General features: G+C 32.7%; 2 protein-coding genes across 4 annotated transcripts; one reads left to right on the top strand and one right to left on the bottom strand.

Moving 5' to 3' along the window:
- Positions 1–20: 20 nt before the first annotated feature.
- Positions 21–5,188, bottom strand: LOC113518743 (trafficking protein particle complex subunit 3). The gene is made up of 4 exons (XM_026903710.2): positions 4,962–5,188; positions 4,671–4,876; positions 3,078–3,276; positions 21–2,177 (listed from the first exon to the last, which is right to left on the bottom strand). Exons 1-4 carry the CDS (start codon positions 4,998–5,000, stop codon positions 2,091–2,093), a joined length of 531 nt encoding a protein of 176 aa, XP_026759511.1. The 5' UTR covers positions 5,001–5,188; the 3' UTR covers positions 21–2,090.
- Positions 5,189–7,499: 2,311 nt separating this feature from the next.
- Positions 7,500–19,611, top strand: LOC113509291 (uncharacterized). Of its 3 annotated transcripts, XR_008252968.1 has the most exons (7): positions 7,500–7,955; positions 10,971–11,088; positions 11,516–15,902; positions 16,705–16,799; positions 16,881–16,964; positions 17,664–17,797; positions 18,507–18,644. XR_008252968.1 is itself a non-coding variant. In XM_052895990.1 (6 exons), the coding sequence occupies exons 1-6, from the start codon at positions 7,653–7,655 to the stop codon at positions 19,432–19,434; spliced, it is 5,160 nt and encodes a 1,719-aa protein (XP_052751950.1). In that variant the 5' UTR covers positions 7,502–7,652; the 3' UTR covers positions 19,435–19,611. The 3 variants fall into 3 exon arrangements, 1 of the variants encoding a protein (XP_052751950.1); XR_008252969.1 differs by lacking the exon at positions 16,881–16,964; XM_052895990.1 differs by lacking the exons at positions 16,705–16,799; positions 16,881–16,964 and adding an exon at positions 19,366–19,611 and having other exon boundaries at positions 7,502–7,955; positions 18,507–18,655.
- Positions 19,612–21,041: the final 1,430 nt, after the last annotated feature.

Below are 21,041 nucleotides of genomic sequence, written 5' to 3'. Positions count from 1 at the left end.
GATACAATAATACATCCATAAACATTTTCACATTCATATTATTGTTGTAATAAAGCCTTTGCAGACGGAGACTAACTTCAAGTATAGTTTCTTATTAAATAGGTTTAATTTGTTTTTATGTGACAAAAAAAATTCTTAGAACTTCAATCTGATTCAGTTCGATTGAAATCATGTAAACACAAATCACCGCTTGATATTAAGAAGAACTGATAAAGATACGAAACAACTTATCTTATCGTATATAAAAAACTAAAAACAAAAACATATTATTATTTTCATTATTTATTATATTTGTTTCTTGTTATTCATATTTTTTTTTTGGTAAATATTTTTATTTTGCTATCAACGAAAAATTCGTACAAACATGCGTGTTCAGACGTACACAGTATATATAATACTGGTTGTAACAGAAAGTAATAAATAATAATTATAATGAACTGAAATGTACAGATAATATTTATGAAATTAAAAAAACAGGGTTCTCCAAATATGAGAGATTATTTTCGGGATGTATTAATAGCATTAAGTAGGGTACCCTAAACTCATGTAGGTGGGGAGAAAGGGATTGTTAGTAATGGAGACTGAGAATCCCATTGCTAGCAATATACCCAATCAGGTCGACCTCCTCGCGGTTCCCCCTGGAAACTATCATGGTTAATTCCTGATGAATTCATCATGATGGGCTAACTGGCCTGTTTTCATCCTCATTAATCACCCTTCACTGGTGCCCCGCCAGCGTTTCCCGTTAGCACAGGCGGGGTTACCATTCCATTTTTACATACAAAAAAAAACTCATGTAGATTACTAGTCTACTACACGAGCTCATGATACCCTACTTAATTTTATTGTTACGACTATTAGAAGTATAACGCTGATCATCACAAGCGACAAAATTTTATACGAAGACGCCATGTATTTTTTCATACAAGTGATCTTGTTTCACATGGGTAATGTCATACTAATCGAGTTAGAAATAATATATTATTTGGCTATGCATCTACTGTTTACAATAAGTACCCCCAGAGCAGAGGGCCTACAATGAAATGTTTTTCGAAATTTCAGATCCGAACGAAACACAAATTTGATGTTCAAATTACATAATACATACCATTTAAAAATATTAAAAATGCTAAAGAATCATTCCTATGGACTTTTATGGTAGGATTTATGACAAACGAAATGGTAAGCTTCATTTACAGGGACGATTTCGGTATAACAAAAACACGAAATTGAGCCCGAAAATTCGGAATTTCATTTCATGGTAGACCCCCAGTTACGTTATAAAATACCCGTTGCACGTAGGTATGTACATTTGTGGTGTAAGACATGAAAAGATTTACAATTGTTGTGTGAATATTAGAAAATTATTAACAAATTTATAAATAAAAATGTATTAAACATCAGCCTATAAAATAGAAATATGTATTACTATTACAGGAGTGGGATTACAGAAAAATATTGATACACACCATCCGTATTGTATACCGGGCATGCTCGCCTACAAATGTTTGCGTATTCTCATGTGCACCTTACCATAATGGAATGACCTTTTTGTGAATTGTTCTCTTCATCATATTATCTCGAATCCTTAAAACGTAATATGAAAAAGCATTTAGTAAGCCGGCATAATGCGGCCAATAGTTGAGAGTAGAACATTGTCCTTTTAGTTGGTCATATTGATGGACCATATTTTCCATCAGGATAGTGTGATAACATGATGTGATTGATTAAGTATGAAGTATATATTGTTTTCAAAATTCTATTCATGTTTCTTGTAGAATGTTGTTCATTATCATGAAAGCTATCATTGGATTTCAGAATGGTAGGAGTCTTCCTGTTGTAACTTGCATATTTCTTGAACAAGTCTTAATCTTAGGTATTCCACAAAATTTTATTGTGGTCAAGTTGAACACTATATAAAAAGATGCTTGATTAGAAACTTTCTAGGATTCTATGGTGTGGCTTACATAATTAGCCCCTTTTATACATAAACCATAAAATCTTTTTACAATGCAACAAAAAACATAATGAATAATTTGTTTACATTTAAATATTAATTAATTAATTATTAGATATATTTATTTAAATATTTAATCTTCGCCAGCAGGAACAGCATCTTCTAATCTTTTTATATATTTTACTCTTAACTCTGTCACCGCATCGCCTTTGAGTTGATCCTGGAATTTAAAAATGCAATTTTATATTCAAGTAACAATTTGCTTGTTACTTCTTACGCGTGGATTTCAGAAGTAGGAAAACCAATTACGTAGACTACTTTTAGATGGCCTATCTAGATAAAACATAGGTACACCATAATTGTAAAAGCCAAATACAATTTGGTGCAGTAATTTTTGCATTATGCCATAAAAAATATACAGACAGACATTTCTAAAAAATATTGGTATCTATTAGTATTATTAAAACCCCTTATATTATTTTTTCCTAAATACCTCCCATACACAGACATCATCTTGTAATTTTATTATATGAGTAAGATTTGGCGTACCAAATCTTATGATAATGGAACAATGGATAATAGTACAATGTATGACACTTCTCATTTCCAGGATGTAGTAAGAGATGACTGACAAAACCACCTGGTTAGTGTGATATTAGTAAGCTGCTACATTCTCCTTCTTCATGGGAGACCATCATCTTTAGGACTATGATGGGAGAACAAAAATAATCTTTATTCAAATAGAATGGTTTTCAAGTTATTTTAAATCATCAATTTTTTATATCTGTCTGGCTGAATTTGGGATGTTGTTATTAGCTGAGAATAACCCGCAAGAAACAGTTACTCTTTTCAAATTATTATGTACAAGATAATGTTACATTTGCATGGGCATTGTGACCACAATTAAAACTAAGTTCTATTTATATGTATTGTACATATCTTTAAAGTTATTCAATAATGTAGTTCATAGTATCACATATTTTGTAATGACTAATACTTTTTATGTCTATAGTGGGCAATTAACACTTTGCAATGGATCCTGAGGTTGTTTCCAAAAAAGTTTAAATAATATAGGCAAAAGTTACTGAAGGTATCTCAAATTTAAGAGTTATTATCATACCTGAACAAACCAACATTGTACATCTAGCTGGACCATTTGCAGTGCGCCTCGTATAACTCCTGGTAATAGTGCACAGTACTTAAGGCCATTGTTGGGCATTTCAACCCATTCACTGAGTGGACACTGGTCCCATATTAATGAGAATTCATCTCCAGAGCTACTCCAGCTTGTTACTGTTGGCTGCATATTTAGGTATAATCTGAAAATTTTATATAAACAAATTGCTTTGAATTAATGACAATACATAATGATCTATTGTAAAAAAGAAAGACAGTTTCATAATATAGAAAAAAAATTGCAATAATGTATTTTTAGAGATTATTTACTTGTAAACTATTTCAAAAAGGAGGAAGTTCTTAATTTTTTTTTTATATTATTGAAAATAAAGATATTAGATACTATTAAAGAATTACTCCTGTAAAGATCTCACATTATATTTGATGAGACTAAAATTACCACTTTTTAATAGAATAAAATCTTTATCTATTATATGTCACAGAGTAACAATTTTTTTTTTTTTTTTTATAAAACTTAGAATGGCAAACAAGCTGACGGCCCACCTGATGGAAAGTGGTAACCGTCGCCTATAGACATAAGCAGTACCATGGACATAACAGAGTATACTGTTTCGCCCATGATACCCCCATGCGTTGCCATTCCTGAGGACTCAGGTGTTATTCCTCTGTACCCAGTAAATTCACGCCATATCCCACCCTTCAAACCGAAACACAGCCATGCAAACACAACTGCTTCACGGTTGAAACACGAATGGGACAGAGGTACCCAAGCAATCGACTTTTGTACAAAGTCTCCCTCTGGTAAATGCAAGATTTATAATATTACACTCTGAAATATAAGACAACAATTTTAGTACAAATATTAATACCATAACTTTACAGCATTATACATACAATGGCCCAAATGAGATTCTTAGTATGGAAATTTACATTACATTACAATTTTACAACATACATGTGTGATATTCATAGTATATTTTGTTCATATTAGTGAATTTTTCCATCAAAGCAATGGTCCAAAACAATGTTAAGAACTCCATAAAATCTGCTAACAAAATACACTGTCTTATATACAATTAAGTAATAGAACAGTAGACATTATCATCCACATTAATATTTAAAATGTGAAAGTGAATGTTTTATTACCTTTATGTACTTAAATGGCTTAACCAGTTCTGAAATTGTAGTACATTCTTTTTACAACACGGGGCAAACGAGCATGGGCTCACCTGATGGTAAGTGACTACCGCCCACAACACCAACAGCAACCTTTTAAAAAGAAATATGCTCTTTTCTTAGATACTTTCTTTTCAGCATGATGATTATAGATTATATTTTATCCTAACCAATAGATAAATCTTAAGATGCAGGTGGGAGCTAGTACATACATACATAACTTCATTCATAATCATGCTTTCTGGTTTTATGTGATAGAATAAAATTAAAATATCCTAAGAAATTTCAAGTATCAGAGGTACAAAATGCTACATAATGATAGTGAACATGAGAACTAATTGATATCTAAAAATAATAGTATCGTTTTACGGTAAGAATTAGTCATAAAAAATTTAGTTACTTAAAAGCTTGTTGAATTTTGTCTGCTGTCTCCCTCATCTCTAAACATCTGTTTGATGAAGTCCGCGCAAGGAAATCTTCAATGAGCCTAACACCCATGTTATAACCAATGCGTTCCAACTGTTTGTTGACATCATCCGTGTTTTCAGTCTCCTTTAGCATTTGAGACACAAGAGCGCCATAAGTAAGAGTCAGGAGCTCCGAATTCTAGATATAAAATATTACAACAGGTATCTATTAATATTAAATATGAATATAAAAAAGAGCTGCTTAAAAGTTATTAAGTATTTACCACTTTCTTAGCATCGAGTCTGGATATTTGTCTGGACATTATTAACGACCTAATATTAATCGGATTGTTTATATTTTTTGTAGAAGCTTTCCAAGAAACTGTGGCTATTTAGAGATTTTGAAAATCTAGGATGGAATAAGATAAACAAAAAAGATAAACTAACTTCTTTAATAAAAAATTTGATGTAGAAAATATGATCACAGATTACAGAAACTGTGTCACAGATTAAAGAGAAACTACGTCACAGATTAGAGAGAGACTATGTCCACAGATTACTACTGTAAAAGATCCCTTTATGGGATAAGTCCGCCATTGTATATTAAATCATTTAATGTATTCAATATGAATTATGTACAATAAAGGTTTTACAATACAATATAGTACTATGTCTAAGGAACACAGACTTACAATAATGTCTGTGGTTTCTGTTTTATGAATAAAAAAAGTGTAGTACCTAAGAACAAGGAATTACGTAAAAGGAATGATAAAATGAAAACTGCAAATTATATGGTTGTCTCCTTTCATCTTATACAAATATTATTAGTAAAAAGACGACGAAAGATACACCATCAGTTGTTATTTTTATCAATTCATAGTAGGTTAGTGTACAGATATAATTCCTTGTTCTTGAAATTGAACACAAATTTATGGCACGCAGAAAATCTAGTGATGACCGCATCGATTGCTCTCAGACAAATGTCAAAATTTAATTCAGTTATAAGCTACAGTACTTATACGAATATTCGACTATTTCATTTAACTTGAATACTCAATTGAAAGATTTTAGGAGCGATTTAAGATAAGATTAAGTTAATAAATATGTGACATTATCTAAAGAAAAAAAAATTAAAATTATAAAACAAAATAACTTAAGACGAGTAGGTGTCTAGTATTTGAATATACTTAGTAGATCAAGTTGGCTTAACGTTACTAATTTACTAAGTACCATAATGGCAATGGGTTCGAGGGTGAAGTTCAATTTTGATGAAGGTAATAAATATTCAGTCATATAATATTTTACTTTTGGTTAAGTGTCGGCAATATTTTGGCAGATAAGGGTCACTTAATAGCGAAGGAAATTAAAGGCAGGTCGCACTTGTCATTCATTTTGATAATTGATCCTTATATTAGCGGTAATAAAAATTTAAAAACATTTTGTTTGTAAAATAAGAAAAAATAATTATAAACTTTTATAAACACAAGAATTAAAAAAAAAGATATCTATACTTATTAAACAAATATTTATAGTTTGGGAAGTTTTTTTATACCACTGAGGTGAGAAACAAGCACACGGCCCATCTGATGGTAAGTAGTTGTAATCAATAAGATCAAAAAAAAATAATTTGTAAATGAAATAAAATCTAAACAAGCCATAAACCGTTAAGACAATGCCCCTGGTCAGTAAGATCACTATTTTTGGTTATTAAGGAAAAAAATGTTAAAAATGATCCATCTTATTCTATCTTAGACTTTGCAAGTCTAGAAATCCAAGTAACTTACCAACTGTTGCTGATTTCAATAAAAAATAAATTATAACACTGATGCTTACTACTATTATAAACGCGAAAGTTTGTATGGATGTTTGTTACTCTTTTACAAAAAAATGAATGAATAGATTTTAATGAATCTTTATAATAAAATAACTTATACATCAGAATTATATATAGGCTATTATTTATAAAGATATTGTGTAAATTGTCTAAAATATAACGATTACCGTTAAGTAAGTAGAAAAAAATTCTGCCATCTGTGAGCTATTCTGGCGTGCGCTACTAAAACCATTACAGTTAGACGTATAAAATGTATGATGGAAATGTTTATCTAAAATAGTCCCATAAAAAAGCTCACGACATGATAAAAAAGATCTTTTATGTGTAGGCCATTATCGCCAACATAGTGAACCTTAATTACAATAAAAAATTTTACTTTGTTTCTGATGCACATTTAACAGTAACAGGGTGATTTTTAATTCTAATAATATTATAAATGTGAAAGTAACTCCGTCTGTCTGTCCATTACGCGTGCACGCCTAAAACACTGAACCGATTTTGATGAAATTTGGTATATAGTGTAGAGCTTGGGAAAGAACATAGGTCACCTTTTATCATGAAAAAGGGTAAAAAAGAATTGAACCCCTATGGCTTGAAAATTCGTGTGTAAGTTCGTTATTATCGAATTGGCGTGAATTTACTGGGTACAGAGGAATAACACCTGAGTCCTCAGGAATGGCAACGCATGGGGGGTATCATGGGCGAAACAGTATACTCTATTATGTCCATGGTACTGCTCATGTCTATAGGCGACGGTTACTACTTTCCATCAGGTGGGCCGTCAGCTTGTTTGCCATTCTAAGTAGTATAAAAAAAAAAAAAAAAAAAAAAAAAAGATAAACCATGGCACTTTATACTTAGGTACTTGATAAGAAATAAATAAATATTAATTATAGAGTTTTTGAAATTTTGAATTTAGATGAATTTGTGAAACAAAAAAAAACAACAAACACTCGATACCTATATTTGAATCTAATGTTTTTGTCACTTGTTTGCACATCACTAAACAGAATAACAAACAAAACAAACTGAAGCGTCATTTACTTTTTAAAAAATGAGCAAACCGTTTATTTCTTAAATGAATTTTGGAATTTGTATTTGTTTTGGATATTATGAAAATAATATCTTACTTATATAAATTATGGAATGCAATGAATCTAATAATAAAAGTTCAGAGGATATTGATGAATCTAACGCGGCATTAAATCCTGTGATTCTGAATTATTATAAAAAGTTTGGCAAGAAACGTGATCTAGAACAGTATTTCTCGTTATCTACTGCTCAGACAGAAATTAGAGACCCGACAAGTTTATTTTGGAGAAAAATGAAGTCTCAGGATTCATCAGATTCTGGTGAAAAGAGAGGGACTGGCGAGAGCGAGTCTTCCACGGAACTATGTAGGATATCCATCAAATGTTCCGTACCAGAGGCATGTGGTTCACAGGTACCTTTACAGTTTGTTTACAGGACTATTAGGTATTTCAGTTGAATCTTATTCTTCCATGTTAGTTATCATCTCGTTAGCCATCAAATAAAACATGGCAGGACATTGTTAGCGAAGGGTTTGGTTGTCCTTTGTTTATTATTAAATATCTTAGCTCTAGTTCAGGTTCCATTTATTTATTTTAGGATTAAGGAATGTATTTTATTGTATGTCATATGGTATTATTATGTATTATTGTAAAACTACCAGTCTCATTTCTAACAATATACCCTGTCATGTCGACATCCATATGGTCCCCCCTGGAAAGTATCATGCTGAATTTCAGGTGTATTCGGGAGTTAGGGACTTCAAATTATATTTGTAACAAAGAGTGAAATAAAGATTATTATTATTATTATTCATCACGAGGGGTTAACTGATCTGTGTTTTCATTCTCACCTGTGATTTCTCACTGGTGCCTCGTCAGTGTATACTGTTAGTGTGTTACTGTGTATATGGTATTAGACACAAACAAAATATTTGTTATTTGTTTTGTTTGCTTATTCTAAAAAGCTTTATCTCTACCAGTCAACTTTGAGAGTATTTCAAAGAAGTTTGGACTAAGGGTTTTAATCTTTTGCTTATTCTTTATTGCACAATAAAATTTGTACAAATGTTGAACCTAATTATTTCATAAGCTTTGTTGATTCAACACATGAACAATTTTCTTTTTAATATAAGCTTAGTCTGTGCTATATGAAGATCCACAGGTATTCTATATCAGAGACTTATAGCAGTAACAGTGATTGAATTGGATATAAATCCAGAACTATGTGATGGTGTTGCTAGAAGGAAATTGTGAGATGAATGGAGAATATGGGAAAGAAAGTTTTTGTAGACCTGAAATCTATTTTTTGAATAAGTGGGAGTGGAAGGATCATTGATAATAGAGGACAGCGTGCAAAAGATATGCAGCTTTCTGTGGTTTCGAATGGTCAACCATTTGAGTGTGAAATTTAGACTGTCTTCAGGCTGAAGATATTTCAAAATTTCTTCAAGCTTTTTTTTTTTTTTTTTTTTTTACAACACAGGGGGCAAACGAGCATGCGGCTCACCTGATGGTAAGTGACTACCGCCGCCCATGATCACCCACAACACCAGCGGCATTGCAGGTGTGCTGCCGGCCTTTTAAAAAGGAATATACTCTTTTCTTGAAGGTTATGTTGTCATATCGGTTCGGAAATACTGCTGCTGGAAGTTGATTCCAAAGAATGGTTGTGCGTGGAAGAAAGTGCCTTGAAAAACGCACGGTGGAAGACCGCCACTCGTCCAGATGATTGGGATGAAACTTTAGTTTGTGGCGGGTTGTACGGTGGTGAAAATCAGCAGCAGGTATCAATCCGAACAATTCCTCAGAACACTCCCCATGATAAATTCGGTAGAAGATGCACAGAGACGCAACATCTCTGCGCAGTTTCAATGGGTCAAGACGGACAGTAAGGTGTTGACTATCGATAATTCGAGCCGCCCGACTTTGAATGCGGTCTAACGGAAGGAGTTGGTACTGTGGCGCTCCTGCCCACAGGTGAGAACAGTATTCCATATGCGGCCTGACTTGGGCTTTATATAATTTCAGGCGGTGTTCTGGCATGAAATATCGTCTCACCCTATTGAGCACTCCTAACTTTTTGGAAGCTATCTTAGCCTTCTCCTCCAGATGACCGCAAAACTGGACGTCGCAAGATATATCAACGCCCAGAATTCCTAGACTTGACTTTTTATCAAGGGAAGTGCCCTGAAAGTGAGGAGATACGACAAACGGCGTCTTTTTTGCGGTAAACGCGCAGACTTGTGTCTTTTTGGGGTTAAATTGGACAAGATTTTGTTCACCCCAGATCGAAACTTGATGGAGTGAAGTTTCGATTTCAGACACAAGTCTATTCCGGCACTCATCGGTATGTGCCCGCGAGATCTTTGCATGACCGGTATATAATGTATCTCCTGTACTGTCGTCCGCATAGCAATGAATATTACTTATCTGTAACATATCATTGATATGCAGAAGAAACAGAGTCGGAGATAGGACACAGCCTTGCGGGACACCAGCATTTAAAGGTTTTAAATCAGAGCATGCACCGTCGACTACGACCTTAATGCTACGTTCCTTGAGAAAACTGGCGACCCAAATGCACAGTCTCGCAGGCAACCCAAATGAAGGTAGCTTTGAAAGCAGCGCTCTATGCCACACCCGATCAAAGGCCTTCGCGATATCCAGACTAACTGCTAAGGCCTCTCCCTTACTCTCGATTGCCACTGCCCATCGGTGTGTTAAGTAAGCTAAAAGATCACCGGCCGAACGTCCCTGTCGAAAGCCATACTGGCGATCACAGATCAGCCGGTGCTCTTCTAGGTACCGGAGCAGTTGACGGTTAATGATGGATTCCATAACCTTCGAGAATAAGGAAGTGATAGCTATGGGCCTATAGTTAGCTGGATCTGAGCGATCTCCCTTTTTAGGGATCGGAGCTAATGGAATGAATAAAGTTGTTAAACAAGGGTTTATTGTTAGGGTCAGTGAATACCCTTAAGTATGGTTGATAAATTTTTTTTTTAAAGAAAACTCAAGTTCCGTTAGATTGGAGCCTAATATGTGTTGCTAATGGGATACATCACTAATGAAAGTATTTGAATATATATGTATCTATCATCATCACCATACCAGCCATCTACTGTCTAGTGTATAACATAGGCTAACCCCTCGTAAGGGCAGTTTTGACAGTAGTTGCCATGCTTGGCAGGCACATTGGCGACCACAGTTAGGTTTTGGTGATGTTCTAAAAAGGATGCTACTATTCATCCCTCTACCATTAAATTCCTTAGTCACCTTTTACAACAACAATGAGAAAAGCAGGGATGGCCTATTCTATGCAGGCATCATAGGGCTCTGTGCATATGTTATGTAGTATATACTGCCTTACCATATTACTGTCCCTATTTATTTATATTAACCACTAGTTTAAATTTAATTATTTATAGGATAAAACTCCAAAAACCAAAAGTGATTCTGAATCTCCACCCATTATCATGGAAGATGTGGCATCAAAACACTCAGATAATGATTCTGTAAAATCTGATGATTATCATTCACAAAAATGTAAGTAAAACCATATTATATAAATATTTTTAGATTTAAAAAAAAATAAAGTATGTTAAAATGCAACTACAATCCCTATTGTAATAGAGATAGTTTGTTGATGTTGTGATGCACGTTTTTTTTATACCAAACAAGCATACATCCTGTTTGATGGTAAATGGTCACTGTTGCATATGGACACCTTGCAACAATAGGGGTTTCACATGCGTGTTGAACTCTGAAGATACCTTAATATATGCTTTCTGAAGAACCCCATACAGCTTATTTCATTACCTAAGTATTTGCAGGAGAAAATTTCTTTGAAATTACACTGTATGTGACCATTTAGGTTCAAGGGTGTGATGAAGAGATAAGTTCATTGTTATTATTATTTTATGTCTGAGTGAAATAAAGAATATAATAACTTTGCTTTCATTATTATTTACAGCAATGGATGCGATAATGGATACTTCATTGAATAAACCATTGTCACCATCAAGTAGCATTACATCACAACGCAAGCTAGAATGGGATTCTTTAGCTGATGTTGGATATGCAAATGAAAGTGATAGAAAGACTTCAGCTTCCAGCTTAAGCACTTTAGAAAGGCTTGCATTGAAACAACAATATTCTAATAATGATAAAAAACAAGATTCAGAATTAGAGCCGCCTACTGCTCATTCAACTCCATTAGAACAAGGTGAAGGCAAAATCAAGGGCAAAAGAGGTATAGCAAAAAAAACTACTACAATTTACAAAAAGGACATAGATTATGTAGAAGTTAATGTACCTCATAAGACTGACACAAGTCCATCTCGAGCAATAAATGTAAATTTAACAAAACACATATCTTTTAATGTTGAAAAAGATGGTGGTGTGACTCTAGAAAATATAAAAAAAGATATTAATATCACACCTGAAAAGGTATCAGTTGAGACTGAAGTAACTCCTCAAGTTAAAATAGACAAAGAAATTCAGACATCTTTAAATAAGAATGGAGAAACAAACTCTCAAGAGGCATTAAATAAAAAGATATTCAATGTTCATAGGATTCCATTAGTGATTAATTTAAATACTTTGAAAAAAAGAAATAAAAGAAAGAAATTAAGAACTGTTAGGAGAAAAAGAATAACAAAGAATAAAACACATCTGGATAAGGGAAGCATACCAGTACAGGAGAGGAATGCTGAACAAGTATCTGAAGCTGAAAGTTTTGAATACATGCCTGGCCATATTTATAATCAGAAACAACTAAAACAAAATGAATCTAAACTGACAAGTATGTCAGGTAATAAGTCTAGCTTAGAGTCAAGTGGGGTTTTAACCACAGATTCGAGCAAAGCATCAATGCATTCATTTGGCAAAGATTTGAAAAAAAGTATTGATGTACTTAAAATGGCATTGCAACATCGTCAAGATGACCCTAATCTGAAAAAGAGATTAATTAAAGAAATTGTTCAGAGGTTACTCACCTCCAAATATCGGGATGATGACAGTACAACTGAGTTTCTGTCTGGATTAAGTATTTCTAGTAAAAAAATTGAAAGAGAGGAAAGTAACACAACAAGTACTTCAGATGGAAATACTACGGGTGATAAAACCAAGTTGTTAAAACCAAAAAAGTCCATATTACGTTTAGATAAATTCAATCCTAGTGGCTTGGCCTCAACATCTCAAAGTGCTCCAAATTTATCAGCAGTATCTACTTGCGAAAAACCTGTTATTTCTAAATTTGTTTCTAAAGTATTAACTTCCTCTTACACAGAGTCAGATGCTTCTAGCAAAGAAAAAACTTCATCTGATACTGCATTTGCTAAAACTTCTTCAGAAGAATTATATAAAAAATATTTAGATGCCCTTAAAAGAGAAGAGTCATACAGACGACATTTGAGAGATAAAGAATATTTTTTAAAACAGAAATTAGTTAGTTCTGATAATGCATTTAAAATACCATATCAACCTGATCTAAAATCTAACAATAAATTGAAAGAGTTGATGAAGGATTTAACTAGAAATAATTATGACGATGGCTCAGGTGATGCAAATAATTTAGAAGGTGGATCTAACACTAATGTAACAGGTTTTGAAAGACATAATATAAGGCAACAGAGAAGTCATTCTGTATTTACACTTTCATCGGGTACTTCTGATGCTCAAAATAAGAAAACAAACTTAAAAAAGAGATTACAGAGTGAAATCAATGAAAATAAAATAACCCAGGATAAAAATGATGAAAAGCATTATTGTCGACGTCATAAACCCATAAGTGTTGGTGTGACTGATAGTTCAGTACAGGTTGATATTAAATTAGGAGATCACGAAAGTTCAGGTAAAAATTATAAGAAAGAAATTGTACAAAAAGAAAACGAAAATAGTAGTAGAGTATTTTCTACAAATGTAGCTCAATTAGTACCTGAAAATGAAACGGGGGATATAAAATATGTATGTTTATGTACAAACAAAGGTGTCACTTCATGCAATGAACCTGATGGTTTATTGATATATAAGTGTTCACGATTAACTCATACTGGTACTCAGTTGGAGGAACCTTCCATTTCTAATGTAAGATGTCAATGTAAGAAAAATTCTTCTGAAAATAATAATATATTCATCAGTCAACCATCAACATCAAGAAGTGGTAGTACAAATGATAATAAGGAACAAAAATTATTTAAAAGTAGCAGTTTTGAAAATGTTCCAGAATTAAGAAGAACATCGCAGTCGTCACAAACAAATATTGCATTGAACATGTTACGATTAGGAATTGCTGATAAAAATTCAACAGCATCTTGTACAGCAAGTGATAATAGAATGAAGTCATTGAATAAAGATTCAGGTGCAACAGTAAACAATAATAATGTAATTGTTTATGAATCTACAAGATTAGTACAAACAGAAATAAGTATAAATCCAAAAATTTCTGATCCAAGTCTAACTGACATATTTATAATTAATGATGTAGATTGTGTTGAAATAATTAAAGAAAATCTTAAAAAAGCTGCGAAACGCAATTCTGAAGTTGTGATTAATCAGGTTAAACATGGAGAGGTTGAAACTGATACAAATAGTGATAAATCTGTGAAAATTGTATCATTACTACGGAAGAGCCCTTCTGAGTCTAATACTAATTTTGAAAAAGTTAACAAGCTCAATGATAATGCAGCTGTAGATACTCCTGGAGAAAAGTTTACAATACCTATACAAGGCACAAATATGACATTAAAGGTCACTATTGATTCCAACGTCAATAAATCAACTGTAGAAAAATACATTAATGAAAGACCAGAGCAAGGAACAGATGTCATTCAAGTGGATGTTGTTGAAAAAGCTACTTGTTTAATGGAAGAATGTACTAAAGGTGTTCAGTCTCAAACTACAAATATTTTTATGAACATGAATAATGAAATAGAAGAACCTTTTCAAAAATCTCAGAGTATTATTGATTATAATAGCAACAGAGTAAATAAACAAGAAATATTAAATACTTTAAAAAAATCTTGTGTTATTAGCAGTTGTAATGCTGAGGGACTTAAGTACAATACATACCCAAAAAATATCCCAGTCAATAAACATAAGCCCTTTTTACGTTCTAATACAGATACTGGTAGATTTGATACAGCGTGTGGTGTACAAACTGATGACGTAGTTAAAGTAGATGCTGTCACACAAGGTTATTCGAAATCAGATACAGAAAAGACGAGGGAGTCTGATACTGACCAGAGTCAATCTGGAAAACTTAAATCCAACTCTGAGCAGTCATCAAAGCAGTCAAACTGTAGAACACCTTCAGAAGAACCTCAAGATAATGAATTTGTGCCTGGTTTACGTTTAGGAAGTCGTAAATCCAGTAGTGAAGCCAGTAAAGATCCTATATTAGACATGATTCAAGACATAACAAGACGTTATTCAAAGAAAGATATTGATAAAGGAAAACGAAAAAAGTGTTTCAAGGAGATAATTACTGTTCTTAATTATTTATTAGATACAGATGATAGCACTAATGATTATGAACAAATAAAAATGTCTGATACTTTGACTCCACCAGATAATTCTGGTGGATTGCCATGCTCGAGTCCTGATGAATATGGGCATAGGAATAAAAATAAGCGAGACAAAGTCATAACGGAAATAGATGATAATAAATATACAAAGATGTTAATTGATAAAGGTGTTCAATTCTCTGCTAGAAAAACAAAAGGAGTCGTTACTCCAGAATCCTCTGAATTACCTTTTTCTACTGATTTGCCGTCAACGTCATCTGATGCTGCAACTTGTAAAGTTCTTAACAAAATTCAGAAAGAATGTGATAAATATCATCAAAAGCGATGCAAAGCTAAAAAGTGTGAAGTTTCCAGTAGTACTTCTGTAAATTGTGAAAAATGTAAACGTGTCCATCATTGCTCATGTCGAGGACATAAATGTAGAACTCACAAAACTAGAATGGGCATGGAAAAGATTAAAAAGAAATGTGTTGCTTACAATTTAATAATTCAAACGTCTGATAGTATGGTCAGTGAAGATGTAGCGGATAAGTGTCATAAGTCATTGCAAAATATCATTGTTAAGGTACCACCGAAACATAAACAAACAGAAAATGTCCCTTTTAAAGAGTTGTCTACTAAGATTGGGAAAGATTTGCCCCATTATAATCCATCCTGTAGTCCCAAGGTACGCTCTAGAAGTTTGCCAAATGAGTGTGAAGTTTCTAGTACAGATGAAATAGGTCAGATGGGTCAAAGATATACAGTGAGAGATTATCTAGAGAAAAACCGGCCGGATTTTGTAGAAAATTGTTCAAGTCGCCAGAATTGCTTAAAGTTCATTAGCGAAGCAAGGTAATAATCTAACAAGCATTCACAAATTAGTTTGTTGCTCTGATATATTAAGTACTTAGATTATATAGATAGTGTCTCAACAGAAATGGTTCGAGAAAAATGGGTCAACTTTTTCATACAATTATGCGTAATAAATAGTTATGAGTGATTCCATTATAACATATATTTCTTTTGTCTTATAATTTCTGCATCTTTTTAACAAGTAAACATTAATTTTATTTATTAAAAAAAATACGTCAAAATACATTTTATGCGTAAGTGTGTACAATACTGATAAAAAAAAATGAGTCAGCTAATTAGGAAATTATGTTTGGATATTAGAATTCTTAACTAATCTGCATCTGGTTTTAACCTAGCCTTTGATTTATCACGTCATATAATCATATATATGAGATATTCGAGAAAAGTCAGTATGAGGTGTCAGTATGATAAGAGCAATAGAATCCATAATCCATTCATTGATATTATACAAAGACAGAATGGAATGCGTTTTGAAACCCACCTAGTTAAACTTTCAGGAACATACTAAATATAATAACAAAAGAGTGTGCTCCTCAGTGAGAGCATCTACTCCTACAGAATTATTTTTTTAGGCTCTTTAATTCATATATCATTTTGATTGTTGTTGTATGGAGTCGTGTTTCCGAAAGTTTAACTTAATCTGGTGGTTATTTTATCTTGATATGCCATTGATCAATGGTCGCCTTCTTAGAAAATCCACGCTTATAGAGTTGCGAATAAAAGCTAATTAATAATACAATAACTTAGATTAAAATTTGCTCACCAATTTTTCATACTTCAGAACCCAAGATCCATGTACTCCACGTCTGAAAATGGTGGTTGTTCATACACCAAATTGTATGGGGTCTATGGAAACTTGCAATATGTATTGTGAAGGTATTGAAAAACTGTTTCAAATTACAAGATTAAATATTTATTTTACCATTAGATGTGTAAAGTAATTGTATACATTATTAGGTAATAAATCAAATTTTCCAAGTTGTAATCCATGTATGGAGCAATGCTATGTGGAAAATATTCAAACTGGAGTAAGAAGAATTGGTGAGTTCCTAGATGAAATGTAGCGTTATTCATTATTTATTTAGTTATATCACTTATAACATAATACTAGTTAATATGTTATATCAAAATGTTTTAATAGTTTGAGATCTAATTAGAATAATTAATTATTGTGGTAATGTAATCTAAAATATTAGATTCGGTCATACGAACAAATTATTATACTGATGTACATAGGTTGCCCTTTCTGTTTTTTTTTTTATTCTGTTTTGTGTTTACCATATTTATCATTAATATCTGTGGGGATTTCCTTTTTTAAATACTTAAAACAGATCTAATTTTATTAAATAAAATAAAATATTGTTAATAATATTTTATTTGTGATATTTGTAGTATATTTGTTTAACGTTCAAAAAAAAAAAAGAAGTAATGTCTTATTATAAATGGTCAAAAAGTCCAATTTTAATTGTACTGTTAATCAAAATAAACCATCGCAAATAATATCATCTTCATGTGTAACATTTTATTTATCTATTGTAATGTACAATATAATTTTTTTTATGCAACTTAGAATGGCAAACAAGTTGACGGAAAGACGGCCCACCTGATGGAAAGTGGTAACCATCGCCTATAGTAATGAGCAGTGCCGTGGACATAACAGAGTAATGTAATGTAAAGTACTTAGAATCTCCGATTGCAGAATTGCGCGTTTTGAAATATAGAATATAATTTGTTTTGTAGAGCAAATGAACGCGCTGCCCAACGGCAGTTGCTGTCACTGCAACTGGACAAACAACCAGCTTTGACCGCCGTTAGTGAGTCGGAGCTGCGTCAACTGGCGAAAGAGCTCGGCGTCGAGCTTCGTAAAAAGAAACGTAAGTATTAATCTACTAGGAGTCTTGAACAAGGCCCCCACAAAAGAGTATTTCAGTCCTCGGCATTGACTCCTGCTTTATAAAGCCTAAATTCTCCCACATATGGAATATTGTTCACACCTTTAATTTTTTTTGGGTCTATCACTCCAATATTGACTCTTTCCACTTGATTCTATACAGCGTCGAGCGGTTCGAGTGATCGATGATCCCTTGCTAACAGATCGTTTGGATTTTCTGAGTTTAAGTCCGGATGTAGCTTCTTTATCCATTTTTTACCGTCTGTACAATGGGGAATGTTCCAAGAAATTATACGACTTGATGTCTTCATCACCCTTTTACTACTGTATCTCCTCATAGAGCTAGAGTCGACCCACTTTTTTAGGTGCGAGGTAGACTTCCACTGTCTGTGCATCTATTTTTGCTTCGTACGTATGGGTTGTGGAATGAGCTCCCTTTTCAGTGTTTTCATTACAATGTAGGGTATTTCACAAAACGCGCTTACAAATATTTAAAAAGTTGGTAATGCACAAGCAACTTGTTGTCTGCTTGTTTGCGATCCTAAAAATAAAGCTATCATTCTTGAAGAAGAATAAAAGTCTAATTAGCTTTGCAGTTGGATTATTATATTTTTAAGGTATTTACAGTTCTAATTGTGTATTTCAAAAAACGATAAATATCAAATGTTTATGTATTGTACTTAAAATTTCAGTTGCACCAAAATTTATAAGTGAGAAAGAAATGAAAAAGCACTCAGAGAAAATATACAAATCGTTGCCTGAAGTGGTCCAGAAAAAAGAAGACAGAAAGAAAGAGAATATAAAGAAGACAAACTTGTTAATGGCCAGTATTTTTAAAAAGGTAAGTTAAAGTTAGTATATATATATATATATATATATATATATATATATATATATATATATATATATACAACTTGGAATGGCAAACAAGCTGACGACCCACCTGATGGAAAGAGGTAACCGTCGCCTATAGACATGAGCAGTACCATGTACATAACAGAGTATACTGTTTCGCCCATGATACCCCCCCATGCGTTGCCATTCCTGAGGACTCGGATGTTATTCCTCTGTACCCTGTAAATTCACGCCATATTCCACCTTTAAACCGAAACACAGCCATGCAAACACAACTGCTTCACGGTAGAAACACAAATGGGACAGAGTTACCCAAGCAATCGACTTTTATATAAGTATATTTTTTGATTAGTTTTGTTATTTGCTACAAATTACATTATAGATAAAACTTAATATTTACAAGTATTACCATACTATTTCCCTTCAGTATATCGTAGTTTTCTTTTCCCCTGGTTGTCATAAAAGGCGACTAAAGGAACTTAATAATCTAGGAATGGTCAGCATAAAACATCTCCAAATCCTAACAACAGTTGCCAACCTAACTGCCAAACATGGTAACTATTGACAAAATCCTTTTTATGGGGAAGGTTTATGTTCATTATTGGGCAGTTAACGGCTGTGGTGACGATGATGATAAACTATTTTGTTATTAAGTAGAAAATAATACAAAGATTTCAAACTTTGTTTTCCTTTCAGAATCTTCAAAAGAAAACTTTACGCGGCGCTGTGAACCTATCAAACTATAGTACTGTTATAAAGATATGACACCAAAGTAAAACGTTAATTATTTTAATGTAAACTATACAAATGTGTTGACCATTACAATTTGATTGTTTGTATTGTATATGTAATGTTAAATTCAATGTATTTTATAACAAACAATGTTGACTTTGTATTATTATTGACTATTTTAAATAAATTTATACTGACTTTACGATTCTATATTAATTTTTAAACGATATTTTCCATTAATGGCTTACCTTTGATATAGAAAAAGTATTTTGTTTACATTTTTGCTATTTTCTGTTTAAAAAAAAAATAGTAGCAGATATTTTTGCAATGTTTGCGCGAAAAGTTCGACGACAAAGAGGGAAACCTTTTGCTCTTGATTTATTATGGCGAATTTTAGTACTTCAATGTAATAACTATCGGTTTAATTTACGTGTATTTTAGTCGAGAAAGCTCGACTAGTTTAGTGATCATCCCGTACTTTTAATTAAAAGCGGCTGTGATTCGAGCCTGACTCTACTTTGGTACTATTATAATTTGGTTATAGTTTAAACACCTTCATACCGAAATCTTCTAATTTTCGTAAAGGATAATATTTAAAAAATATTTAAAATATATTTCAATGATTATTAAAAAGTGCTCTTATGGCGTAGCAAGTTACACATTTTATGACTAAAACATAGCTTAAGATCCTACTACAGAATTCTGCATGTATAAACCTTTTTAATGAAACTTAGTTTAAATAAAAGATGAACATATAATACAATGAATCCAATTTGCCTGCTCTTACAACTGCAACCAGGTTTTTGAGTGGTAACCCACCCATTTTTTAAGTTGTGTCGTACCGAAAAAAGAATAAAATTTTGTTGTGTTGGTTTTATCAAAATGAGCCAATTCTACTATTCTTCTAATTCTACTAAGGGGAGTTTTGCGTAGTACTGTACGCAGAACTCCCCTTAAAGGGTAGGCTTATGTTCAGCAGTGGACCGTTAACGGTTAAAATAATCATAATAACTGTACGATTACCGATATTTGTACTTCGTATGCAATGTAAAATAATTGAAAAATACTTGGATTGTTTCAATACTTCTAATCTATATCTATACTTCTATACTAATATTAAAAAGAGGTAAACTTGTAAGTTTGGCTTCGATATTGAAAATTCTTTCACTGTTAGAAAGGTATCCCTGTGTGGTTTAGGCTACTTTTTATTTTGGTAAATATGTATATTTTCAATAATTAGTCACAAAAAATATAATTGAAATCGGCAGAAGCAGTATAATGAGATCAGGCACACTATAAGGGATATATATAATATACCAGAGGAAGACCTTGTACAAAAGTCGATTGCTTGGGTACCTCTGTCCCACTCGTGTTTCAACCGTGAAGCAGTTGCGTTTGCTAGGCTGTGTTTCGGTCTGAAGGGTGGGATATGGCGTGAATTTACTGGGTACAGAGGAATAACACCTGAGTCCTCAGAAATGGCAACGCATGAGGGGTATCATGGGGGAAACAGTATACTCTGTTATGTCCATGGTACGGCTCATGTCTATAGACGACGGTTACCACTTTCAATCAGGTGGGCCGTCAGCTTGTTTACCATTCTAAGTTGTATAAAAAAAAGTAAAGGTAAGCAAAATATA

This window comes from Galleria mellonella, unplaced genomic scaffold, assembly GCF_026898425.1.
Source record: "Galleria mellonella isolate WM207_F2 unplaced genomic scaffold, CSIRO_AGI_GalMel_v1 utg312, whole genome shotgun sequence".
Classification (NCBI taxonomy): domain Eukaryota; kingdom Metazoa; phylum Arthropoda; class Insecta; order Lepidoptera; family Pyralidae; genus Galleria; species Galleria mellonella.
The sequence above is the reverse complement of the archived record's forward strand: the minus strand, read 5'-3'. Positions and strand labels throughout refer to the sequence as shown.